At 34.3% G+C, this 12,846-nt stretch overlaps 2 protein-coding genes across 2 annotated transcripts; one reads left to right on the plus strand and one right to left on the minus strand.

Annotated features, from left to right (window-relative positions):
* The first annotated feature begins 1,160 nt into the window (after positions 1–1,160).
* Positions 1,161–1,616, plus strand: LOC122006429 (glycine-rich protein 23-like). Its single transcript, XM_042561931.1, has one exon. The coding sequence runs from the start codon at positions 1,161–1,163 to the stop codon at positions 1,614–1,616; it is 456 nt and encodes a 151-aa protein (XP_042417865.1).
* Positions 1,617–1,966: 350 nt separating this feature from the next.
* Positions 1,967–7,705, minus strand: LOC122038344 (vesicle-associated membrane protein 721-like). The gene is made up of 5 exons (XM_042598051.1): positions 7,375–7,705; positions 2,870–3,011; positions 2,661–2,781; positions 2,500–2,562; positions 1,967–2,377 (listed from the first exon to the last, which is right to left on the minus strand). The coding sequence occupies exons 1-5, from the start codon at positions 7,562–7,564 to the stop codon at positions 2,234–2,236; spliced, it is 660 nt and encodes a 219-aa protein (XP_042453985.1). The 5' UTR covers positions 7,565–7,705; the 3' UTR covers positions 1,967–2,233.
* Positions 7,706–12,846: the final 5,141 nt, after the last annotated feature.

Here is a 12,846-nt window from a genome sequence, read left to right on the forward strand (position 1 = left end):
AATTTATTTATTAGAATAAAATTATAAATTTTAATAAAAATATTATAATTTTCTCTAAATTTATAATTTATTTTTTAATGAATATTTAAATTTATAATTATCAAGATTGTTTAAGTTCGATAAAAGTTCAAATAAATTCGTGAGCCATGAATATATTTATTGAATAAAGTTCGAATTCGGCTCGATTATAAATGAGTCAAACTCAAATATTTAAAAGTTCAGCTCAATTCGATTATATTCTTATTTATGTCATTCCTCTTGACTCGCAAAAAAGCTCATTGTCCTATTTTATTATTATTATTATTATTATTATTATTTTTTTGTTTATTTATATTTTTGTTAAATATTTATTTATTTATATTGAATTATTACTTTTACATAAATAAATGTATAAATTTAAAATACTAATAAAATTATAAATATTAAATTAAAATATTAATTAATATTATATATAGTAAATAAAATTATAAATAAAGATATGTGAAAAATATAAATAAAAATAAGTAAATTGAAGGGAGATTATAAAAAAAAATTATTGGGGAGATTTATGATCGTGAAAGATTTTTAAAAGCAGTAAAGTTTGATATGAAAGAGATTTAGGATGGCTGGTCCCTCCAGCGTTAATTCCTCCTCTGTAGTTTCCGGCGCTATGACTTCACTCGTATCTGTACTGCTAAGTGAATTATACGGCGATTTGATTTGATTTTATTCGCCGGAGTAAATAAGAAGATTGGATCTATTACTCGTGATTGTTTTTTTTTTTTTTTAATGAAACAACGACCTCATTATTTTGTTTTCAGAAACAAATACCAATATTTTAGTTCATTAATTGATGTCAGTTGCCTTGGACTTCCCAAATATGGCACATCGGCCTCTGTGGAAGTCAGCCATCGCAGTGTAATTAAAATGAATTGGTCCTCCATAAAGTGCATCACAATTAAGTCCTGCACCTAATTTTGGTCCACAGTACTCAGCTGCTATGGCTTGCATATTTAATTCCTCTTCCAATCTGCCAACAACTTTGCATGCAGCACACGCATGCAGTTTCCCATCTATAAAACCCGGTTCCGGCCACCTCTTGCATGCATCGCATATCTAGCTAGTTGAGTTGGTGATTACAAAGCTAATTGAGGGGGTTCAATTATAGTCACCGAAGAGAAATGGCAAGGCTTTGCGTGGGTGTGCCGTTCGGGGTTACACTTCTGCTCATGGTTGCTCTTGCATTAGCACGAGTGGCCAGCGCCCAGAACGTGCCAAACCAAGCCACGACACCGTCTGCCGCAGGCCTTGAAGAGAACAAGAACCTCATCTTCGGCGGTGGCTATGCTGGCGGTGCTGCCATTGTTGCGATACCGGTGGTTGTCGGGGGCGGTGTCCTTGGTGGCTATGGTGGAATGGCCGGCCTCGGCGGATTAGGTGGTCTTGATGGCCTAGGTGGCGGTGGTGGGGGTGGCCCCGGTGGCCTTGGCGGTGTTGGCGGTGGCCTTGGAGGTGCGGGTGGCGTCGGCGGTGGAGCTGGTGGCATTGGTGGTCTTGGAGGTGCAGGTGTTGTCGGTGGTGGAGCTGGTGGCCTCAGCGGTGGGGGTGGTGGTGCAGCCGGCGGCACTGCTCCTTGATCAATCGAGTTGGACTACTTGGACGTCACATTGCATGGATGGTTTCTCATTAGTTTTAGATTTCTTCATGTTCCTGTTGATGGTAGTAGTAAGTATTTGCGTCTAACTTGTCTTCATGCATCAGCATCTTTTGTCTGCTCCAGTTTGAACTGAGAAATCAATGCATTGTGTAATCTTGTTCCAGTTTAAGTTGTCTTGATTAATTAGTCTAGTTACACGTGCATAAACTTTATTCATATTTCAAGCTTAATGCATGCAAAACCTCAAGCCGCTGCACATGATTATTATTATCAGACTTTGCGGAACAATATATGGATTAGTTAGCACACAGACACAATGACAAATAAGCATCAACACAAAGTAGTAATATGACCATTCATATTGGCAAAAACATGCTTTCAGCATACACAATAATATGTTGATTCTTCATAAGATGCTAGGTTGATTGCAGTAACGAGGAGGTAGAAAAGGGAATTGTTTGCAAAAAGAAACCCAAACCACATTCCGCAAATGTTTATGCAGAAGCTATACAATGACGCAAGTAGTGGCACCATGTTTGACGACTGCACAAGGGAGGAAATTGCTGAGGCAGTTGCATATCTGCATATCGATGCTCATTAGCATTTGAAGCCATGACAAACGGACAAAACAATGATGAGAATCAGTGCGATGATGATGCCCAGGACGATCAACTTAATCTTCATGTTCTGCAGCCACATCTTCCTCCTCATTGTTGTACCTTGCTGTCGAAAATCTTGGGCCTATGGCATCATGCAGAATATATTCCAGAAGTGGAGGTTAATACTTCCACCATTATAAAGTCCAATAGATAAATTCATAAAAGAGTTAAGGGACAGATATTTTGGGACTATAGTTTCAGCACCTGGGATCGAAGGCTTTCAGTCTTATCAACAAGCAACTCAATTTTCTCACCACGGTCAAGAACCTGAATAATGAAAGATGAACAAGATAAAGCACCAAAGATATCAGTGCAGGTAAAAAAATACTGCATAACATGAATTGAAGATGACAACGGCTAAACACCTTCTCAATATTTTCCATCATAACGCCTTTGACTTCCGAAACCTGAGCTTTCACCTTGGAGAGCTTGCTGATCTCTTCTGGGTGGTCAACACAGTATTGCATGTGCTCTTTAAGCTTGGACCTGATACAATAGTAAATGTTTCAATATTACTCATGTTTTCTGCTAAGAGATCATAAGAATGACTATCAAGCAGCCATTGTTAAGGTACCCAAATTCATGGCTGAGGCTATTTGCTGGAGCAGTTGCAGCTTTTCCTCCTCCATATCTTTTGCTAAAGTCCTCCTTCACCCTCTCCAGAAAAGCAATCGGAACTTGCCTACCTAAAGATTCAACAGCAACTACACAATATGCTGCAATATTCACATTTTCCAGTTAGTCACTGAACTAAACAAGAAAATATCAACTCTCACAATGCTCAAGTAGTCAACAAGGAATCAAGGATACACAAGGTCAACTCTAGGAAAACCGAGTCAGTGACAAAAAACTGTAGGACTGAAGAACGTAAAAGAATCAATCAGACAAATATTACCCAACAAGAACCAACAAAAGCTTATTGATTTAACTACATAAATTCTATGCATTAGGCAGACAAGTGAAAAGCCTGCCACCAACTTCCAAATTATGCTAGAAAATACACAGCACCACGCATATTTATAAACTTCAAACTGCCCTCCAAAAATACCATGTGCTGAAACCCTACTAAAACATTTGGTACTGCTAAGAGTGAGTATCAATCATTTTTCATGCAACATACTTTGCATGTTCCAAACATTAAAATGGAAAGTAGAGAACCTTGTGCTGAACACCCCCACTAAATCATTTCGTACTGTTAAGGGTGAATATCATTCTCATGCGACAGACAGTGTCAGTGTGGATGTTCCAAACATTAAAATGGAAAGTAGAGGTCCTTCAACTGCCCTCAAAGCATACGACATGGCATCTAAGAAACATCATACAATTTATTAATAGGAGCTAACATAACTCATAACCTCCACTCCAATGACCCTTCCGCTGCCTTCAAAGCATACAACATGGCATCTAAGAAACATCATGTAATTTCTTTATAAGAGCTAAAAATAACGCAACCTCCACTCCGATGAAATTGCTTTTCTTTACCCAAGGTGTTATACAAATCATTTTCAATATACCCAGATTATGCTTGTTTTGAGTTGAGTTACTACAAGATGGAACTATATCTATTTACCAATAACAGAAGTAAGCACAACTAAAAATGTGTCATTCTTTTCAAGCAGGGTGGAATGGCGTTTCCCCTTAACATATACCATGACTTCTTCATAGCTAGAATATAAGTATGAAGTCTTGCATGCAAAAGATCAAAGCGACATAGCATACAAATATAACTTAGGAACAACTATGAACTACTTATACTAAAGGAAGTTTCATTAATATAATTTGACCGGTGACAAACAAAGTTACCAAAGCTTTCCATCTTAGGCATGATATCATCACAGTTGCACATCTCATTGCATGTCAATCAGCACAATCAAAACAATACCTTAGGCATGTTATGATCATGGTGGAAAATGTCATTCAATGTAAATTGATACACATGAAATGCATTATTCCGTTTGAAAATTAGGTCAGCATGAGCAAGAATTACTTGTTTTGTAGTCATGATCAAGGTTGAGAATCTCATCGCTGTTGGTCAACACAAGCAAAAGGTATAGTAACATTTGAAAACCAAAATAAAAAACCAGGTTGGCACATGCAAGTATCACTGTTTTGCAGGTGTTGGAAAATACCAAATACATGCTCATATTGAATGAATAATTATACAAGCCTTTGTTATGGCCCATATTAGGCAAGACAAACTTTGATGGTCGGGAAAAGGGATGAGTGAGCTACCATGAATTCTTCTCCCTCTAGTTGCTAGCTCAACCTCGTGTGGATATGAGGGAAGAAAATGAGGAGAACAATACCTCAACCTCATGCTCATACTCATTTTACCTTGATCAACAATATTCTTCCCCTAAATTTACTTGGATCAATTAAAGGGCTGCCCGGTGCACGAAGCTCCCACCATGCGGGGTCCCGGGAAAGGATCCATTGTACGCAGCCTTATCCTGCTTTTTGCAAGAGGTTGTTTCCAGGATTCGAACCCGTGACCTTTTGGTCACATGGCAACAACTTTACCGTTGCGCCAAGGTAACAACTTGGACCAATTCATAAAAATTAATTTGATCATGGTTAAACCCAATTGAATTGAGAATGATTCAACCCAAACTAGAATTCTAGATTAAGCCCAAAAGCAAAGCCGGAAAGGATGAGTGCTACCATCAATTTTTCTTCCTCATCTTCTTCCTATGCTTTTTCTATCCCTTGTTCTTTTTCTCATAATTCTTCAATTCATTAAACCCATCACTGTTCCTCATTACTCTCCTTCTAATTGCTCAATCTCTCACACAAACTCAATCTAATACGAGTCTAAAGGAAGAAGACAAGGAGAAAAATATTCTCCCTTGATTTTACCTAGATTAAATTATGAAAAATCAATCTGTTCACAATCAAGTGCAGCTCAATTAAAAGATGATTCAACCCAAACTAGAATCCTAAATTAAGCCCAATCAAGCCCCAAAGCAGCCATAATCAATAAAAGAAAGATTCCACAAATATCGCTCCACTAAAATACTTCTGAGCCCAAGTTGAGTCACTAAATCCAACCAAATTAAATAATGTTAAATTTCAAACAATTAATTAACTAAATATGCATTGCAGCTAGGCTTAGATATTAGAATAGTTATATAAATAAAATATAAAACTATAACTATATATAAGTATCAGATTGAGTAATGTTATACCTTTCGAAGATGTGTTTGTAGATAAATAGGCTAAGTTAGGAGATCAAAGAGGTGAAATTGGTCTAAAACTAGAAACTAGATTGTCATAGTTTGACCCATGCCAACCTTAAGAAAGACAGATGGAAATTAGCATGTAAAACTTTAAGCTTGGTTGTTATTGAGAAATGCAAGTACTAAATAGTAGGAATTACAGAATTTTGAGAATAAGATGTCTAGCAGAGACATCACATCAAAAATAATAATTAGTACACAAGTGTAACTTTCCACAAGCCTGAAACAACAGGTGCACACTGAAAAATATGAGCCACTAAGGGTCCGTTTGTCTCACATAAAATATTAAGGCTGTGTAATATGTTTTTCAAGTGAAGCGTTTTGGCTTGTTACAACAAAAATATTTTTCCATTCCTCTCCTTCGTTATCTTCCTTCCAAAGCTTGACCAACAACTCCTTCTACCAAGCAACAAGCCAAGCAGCGATGAGTGATGGCAGGTAGTGGTCTTGGTGGGTAATTGCAACTCAGTCTCGGCAAGTGGTTATTAGATTCAGGGCGGCACAACAAATTCGGTGCAGCCATAGTAGGAGCACCACCAACAGATCCTTCTGTCAGGCGACATGAAACAAGCAACGACAGGCAACAAGTGACAGTCTAAGGCAATGGTCTTGATGGGCAACGACAAGTGACAGTCCAAAGAGCAATGGTGGCTTAGTCTCGTCTGGCAACAATGAGTTACTGTTTGTGAGGGAATGGAGTGAAGAGGGTTATTGCCAATGTGTGAGAGTTACTGATAATAGAGGAAATCACTTCTGCTTGTTTTGAGAGAAAGTAAGTTTCACCCAAAATGGCAATGATGAGGACAATATTTTTCCCTTGGCCATGATTTTCCATGAAGCAAAATACTACAAAACATAGAAATTTTTTTCAAAAATACAAATAGACCCTAAAAGTAAGTTATCATTCAATGTGAATTTACTAGAAAAGTGGCAGGACCAAAGCTCAATATGAGAAAGCCTCTCTCAGATCCAATCAACATCACAAAAGGTTCATAATAACAGGCAAAGGCAAGATATAAGATCTTCATTAAATAGAATGGCTTGTCTAACTTAAATTTAGAGAAAGGAAAAGAAAGGAATTTCCACTTTCATATGATAATATTCCTTATCTGAAACTTGTGGTATTAGTTCCAGAAGTGAGCAAATGACCAAGCATCAAAAATACCTTTACATCATGATTCTTCAAGGTTAATATAAAGATACAGTTCACAAAAGAACATTCAAACTTAAAACTAAAATAATCAACAAAATTAAGAAATGTTTCTGAAACACAATTATGAAAGATGACATACATTTTCTAATCCATTTATGCAAGCATGACATAGATGAGGCCTTTTCCGGATCTTTCAATTCTCTGTTGTCTTGGTCTCAAAAAGAATTGTAATATTTTTACAATGAATAGAGCAAATATACTGATCTGTACTAACTGACGTCAAGTTATCATATCTTTGGATGAATCAGCTTCTGCACCAACATTGGTTTCACTAAAATTGCATCTTTCACTCAAAAGTAAACCAATATAACTTTTTGTTCTCTTAAAGATTTTTTTAGGGCAGAAGCATCAGGTCAACAAAAGTCTTCATTTAAAAAAAAAAATACAAGCAAATAACTAAAAGATGCAACAAGTTTCCACTTAATATCTTCGAACTACACTATGATCCAGCGAAGCAAAACAACGACAGAAACCCTAGATTCACCCCACCAAATACTATAAACAACAAACCCCAATCAAAATCCCTCGTTCTACTTATCAAAATCATGGAAAATCAAAACTTCATCGAGATTCGACCGAACCAGAGAAAACCCTTGAGTCAAGAATGAGGCACAGATACAAGGGACTCACTGTATCCATCCTCAACGAGGTAGTTGAATGTGTGGTCGTCGCAGTTGTAGGTGAACTTATTGTTGGTGGCGGGGAGCTTCTGCAGGCACTGGGCAGCGATGCTGTTGAAGTTACCGGTGAACTCCGTGTACTCCGCCAGGATCACCGTCCCCCGCGAGACGAAACTGTAGATGAGCGATTGCTGACCCATATTCCGATCGCGCGAAGACTCCTTGATGCTGGACCTTGGCTGAAGCGAGATCGGAGGAACAAGGCCGATCTAAACGCTAAACGGCAAACGGCAGCGAGAGAGAAAAGGGACAGGGCAAGTGGAAGGAAAGCGATAGAAATTGGACTGTTAACGTACTGGAATGTCGAAGGGGGTAAATAAAAAAATGCCAGACAAGTCTGCGTTGCTTTCGGAACTTTATACTCAGAACCCCTTTTCTTTTTAAATATTAAAATAATATTTTTCTGGTAAATTTTAATAATTTATCGAAAGAAAAATAAATAAATTAATTAAACACTCTGATCATTAGAATTATCCAAAAACTAATGTCCGTTTTCAAAAGAAATTAAAATAGTACGTCGGTATTATTGTAGAGGTTACGGATTGTCACAGTACACAGTTATTTGGTAGCTGAAATGTATAAAAATAAAAATTTTATATAAAATATTTTTATATTAAAATAATTTTTTAGTTATTTGAATAAAATTATTTGAATATATTTAAAATAGTAGTCCTTTAATGATTATTATAATATTATAACAATCAATTAATTGAAATTTATATATTGTAGAAAGTAGAAACTAATTAAATAGCTGTTATAATTATTATAGAAGTTATTAATTAGCTATGTCATGTTATAGAGGCCAATTAAATGGCTATGATAATGTTGTGACTCCTACAATAATACCATAATGATATTAATCATATTGAAATTATTTTGATTAAATTTAAAGAATTATGACTAAATGGTTAAAAAGTTTTTTTATATAAACCTATTTTATGTATAAATTTTTTTTATCAAGTTCAGTTAATTTATTTTTATTTAGTGTAGTAGCTGTAATCTTTAAATAAGAATATTTTCCATATAAGAAATATGATGGAATGATATTTAACTCTTTTAAAACAAAATTATCCTTTTGATAATTAGGGTCGTAAATGAATCAAGCGTTTGTGAACAATTTTGGTGTTCGACTTGATAAAAGCTTATTTATGTTCGTTCAATATACATAAAATTAATTAAACAAACAAACTTGAACAGCTCGTTATGCTAAATGAACAAGTTTGAACACATATGTGTTTAACTCGTTAACGTTCGTGAACAATATTTGTGAACAACGTTCATGAACAATGTTCACAAATTATATTCATTAATAAAACTCTTTTCAATATGCTAAATAAACAATAAAATAAAATAAAATAAATAAATAAATTTAAATTATCAAACTCAATAATCAATCAAATAACTAAAAGTTTCAAATAATCAAATAATTTTGAATTGAGAGCTTAATAACATCTAAACGAACCAAGCTCAAGCCAAGTTTGAATTGAGAGCTTGATAACATCTAAACGAAAAAAGCTCAAACCAAGCTTCAAACAAGCTCAAACTCATAAAAAAATAAATCAAGCCAAGCTTGAACACTCATTTCAAAAGCTTGGTTCATTTTATAGCTCAGCTTGATTACCTTATCAAAGAGAAAATTATATTTTCAGTCCTGTAACTTGCATCTTTTTCAATTTTAGTCCTGTTATGAGTTAATTTACGTTCTTAGTCCTGTAACTTATAATATTTTTCAATTTCAGTCATTTTTCCTCCAAAATTAAAATTTTTCAACAGAAAATATCTAGTTTGTGGTTGGAATATAAAAAACACATGGGTCATAAAAAAATAAAATCGCCAAATTCAATTTACAACTCATCATTTTTTGTTGAAAAATTTCAATTTTAGAGGAAAAATGATTGAAATTAAAAAATATTACAAGTTACAGGACTAAAAATATAAATTGACTCATAACATGACTAAAATTGAAAAAAATATAAGTTACAGGACTAAAAACATAATTTTCTCCTTTATCAAATAAGTTTGAATACCTCAAAGTTCAACTTGACTCGACTTGTTTACTGTCCTATTGGTAATTATGATAATTAAGAGTACTTTTAAAATTTTTACTCTTTATCAAAAGACACGTATTAACTTACTTTAAAGTTACTCTCTATTTACAATTAAAATTTTATTAAAGAGCATATTTATTATTTTAAATATGTTTTTTTTCTATCTGCTTCTTTCCATCTATTATCACACACAACTAACAATTGACTAAATATGATTTTAACCGATTGAGGGCGTGTGAAGTACTTAATAATAAAAATCACGGGATTCATGTACTTATTTGGCTAAAAGATAATAGATTTATTATAGTAAGATAAACACGATTACTTTTCTATAGATATATAGTCTCATGCAAAAAAAAAAAAAAAAAAAAATCTCTTTCATCTTTCAATTAAATTGACAGTTAACTACAAGTTAATCTTGTAACCTTTTACTATAATATAAAAGTTAACCATATAAATTATTTTCTTTCACATAACTTATAATTCAAAGGCGGACTATGAGAGGTATCTTATGTATGTGTAATCATCTTTTATTATAATATAAAAAGGTACACTATAAGAATTTCTCATCAAATCACAAGTCTAAGAATGTTGATCATCGCCAATATTTTTAAATTTATTTTTGATGATCGATAAAAAATGTTTATAAGACCGAATTGATCATCAATTAATCAGTTCGAATAATTAAAAAATTATAAAAAATATAGTTAAAATAATAAATAAATATTTAATATTACTATAAGACTCCAAATAATTTTTTTTATCACGACAGAATATTACGAGTGCAATGTATCCATCAAAAGTGTTTGACAAGATTCAAAATATGAAAAATAAATGGATAAAAAATAGACCGTCTAATACACAAAGCTCTCGAGTAAAGATCTATTGAAAAATAAATGGATATTAAGAAAATATCAAAAGTGCAACGCAGGAACTCAAGATCTCTAAAGTCATCAAATACAAATATTTTGATGCTTTTATAATTTTAAAAAATAAATAAACAAATAAAGACTAATTTAGTGGATATATAAAATTAATGATACTCATTTAGTACATTTAGTACGAATTCAATATCATCAAATAATTTTTCCAAAATGTGTTCAGTGATCAAAGTGATTTCTAATTAGAAAATAAACTAATTATTTGATTACTAATTGTTGATTTAGTAAGCAACTAACAATTTATTTTGTTTTCTAATAACTAATTTTAAATGTAAATTAATTTTCCACGACCGTCGATAATTAATTTATCATTAAGACTTATTTGAAATATCAATTAATTATTCATAGTTTAGATTATTGTTAAATTACATAAATTTCATTATTTAAGATAATTAATTAATTATTAAGACCCTCTAATCCTGATCCTTCAAAAAAAATTAAATAGTATTAATTCTCCGGCAGCCATAATGGCCATTCAACAGCAATCCCCTTCTGCAATTAACCTTGTATTCAGGTTAGGTTAAGGCAAAAATTAATGGTATATCAGTCAGCACCATACTTCCTCTCAACCTCAGAAAACAGAGTTGACATCCCTTAAATTCTGATTGATATCTTGGCCACTGTCAAGGAGTAAACAAGGCCAAGCAATGCAGACAAGTTCAAATACTTGATCTACGTCATTGAGCATGAGCATGATGGATAACATTATGTGATGCCAAACACCAAGGAAACAGTTAACATCATACTCAGCATGCAAAAGACATGGAAAAACCATCGAATAAGAGAAAGGTGATCTTGCTCAGGAAGTAGTTTCAGACTTCAATACACTATACAGTTGTTCCAACTCCATAGAATGGTAGCTTTAGATGCAAGTCGAAGCAACAGGTCATCTTGCTGAGGTACCTAATAAATTCCCTTTTCACAGAATAAATATTCTCAGAGTGAAATGTAAGCTAAAGAGGATGGTGACATTCCAATTTGTTTGGTACTTGATGAATACTGTTGAACTTTTAGATGCTTGTTCTAAGTTTATTAGTTGAGGAATAGACTAATAGAGATAGCTCACCAAATTGACACTGATCATGAAAAGATGTCAGTTCTATGAACTGTTCTTAACATGATTCTCATGTTTTGAGAAAGCTAGCTCTTAAGAATTCTCCTAAATTGTTTTGGATTAAACTCGCAGGAATTAGATTCACCATGGGCTTTGCTTGAAATCAATTAATATTACAAGTTTTAATAAGCAAATATTACAGTTACAGAGGTGACCGAAATAGAATTTAATAAAGGTTACTCTGTTTCCATGGCCATCTCATATTCTCATTCTTAAAGAGATCAAGAAAGTGGCCTTCCTAAAACTGCAATCAAGTTTCTGCCACCACACCCGACCTCTCGCAAAGGGTGGCCCCCTTCAAGCAAAATGCGACACATGAAGATGTCATGTCGCTCATTGTAGGATTAAGTCCGGTAGACTAAATTCAATTAAGTTCAATGAATGGATTTAATCTCCATAAAGTGTAATTGTCATTAAATAAATTAAATCCTAATTAAGTGATCTAATGCTTGATTATATATAAATGATATTTGGATTAAATGGGTATGGATTCAATATGTAGTTCCAATAATCCGGTTCATTAATATTGATGAATTATTAATGAGGGATGGACTTTATGGTGGATAATCCCCATAAGTTGGGCCAAGTATATAAAAGAATAGATTGGTTCAATTAAGCCATGCTAAATCTGTAGGACCATAAATACACTAGATGAGGGTGAATAGCATTTTTCAAAAATTACGAATTAAAACAAGTTACGCAACGGAAAGGAAAACAAAAGACAATGCTAACAAAAACTTTACTTAATTCGGAGCTTGTGATGACTCATATTCCAAGACTCACGATCGTCGATTACTTTCGTTGGGCGATCACTATCAATTCGAATAAGGTGTTACAAGTAGTGAGTACAAGAACTGAAATCGTTACTGACAAACAGAAAGTAAATAAGAATCTTTCGTTCTTCGAACTTCGGAACAGTCTTTTAGTATCGTCGGAGTGTTTTCGGAGCAGCATGCAAGAGAGAAACTTATAGTAGTTGTTGTTGTGGAGCTGCTGGTCGAAGACCCTTATATAGGCTCATTCCGGGTGCCTGGAATCCCCTTCGGGCGCTTGGACTATGGGTTGACTTACATAAACTTCTTCTTTTATTAGCCCATTTAAGAAAACAGATTTGATATCCATTTGATAAAGCTTAAATCCTTTATGGGTTGTGATCCAGCGGTAAGAATGGGGGGCCCGCCCTCTGAAGGGTCCCAGCCTAAGGACGGAGGGAGGGCTGGCCCAGCGGATAATGGTCCGAGCGGAGCTATAGATAACCCATCCATGGGCTTGGGTTTCTGACGCCAAGGCAGGAGGATCTAAGGGCCGAGCAGGAGTCC

Source organism: Zingiber officinale, chromosome 1A (genome assembly GCF_018446385.1).
Source record: "Zingiber officinale cultivar Zhangliang chromosome 1A, Zo_v1.1, whole genome shotgun sequence".
Lineage (NCBI taxonomy): Eukaryota > Viridiplantae > Streptophyta > Magnoliopsida > Zingiberales > Zingiberaceae > Zingiber > Zingiber officinale.

Bases quoted from the DNA above. Each gene is read 5' to 3' on its own strand.
- LOC122006429 (XM_042561931.1), top strand. From the start codon at position 1,161: ATGGCAAGGCTTTGCGTGGGTGTGCCGTTCGGGGTTACACTTCTGCTC.
- LOC122038344 (XM_042598051.1), bottom strand. From the start codon at position 7,564: ATGGGTCAGCAATCGCTCATCTACAGTTTCGTCTCGCGGGGGACGGTG. The intron at 2,782-2,869 runs GTACCTTAACAA...CTATTGTATCAG, and splicing joins AGCCTCAGCCATGAATTTGG to GTCCAAGCTTAAAGAGCACA. The intron at 2,378-2,499 runs GTGCTGAAACTA...ATGATGCCATAG, and splicing joins CTGAAAGCCTTCGATCCCAG to GCCCAAGATTTTCGACAGCA.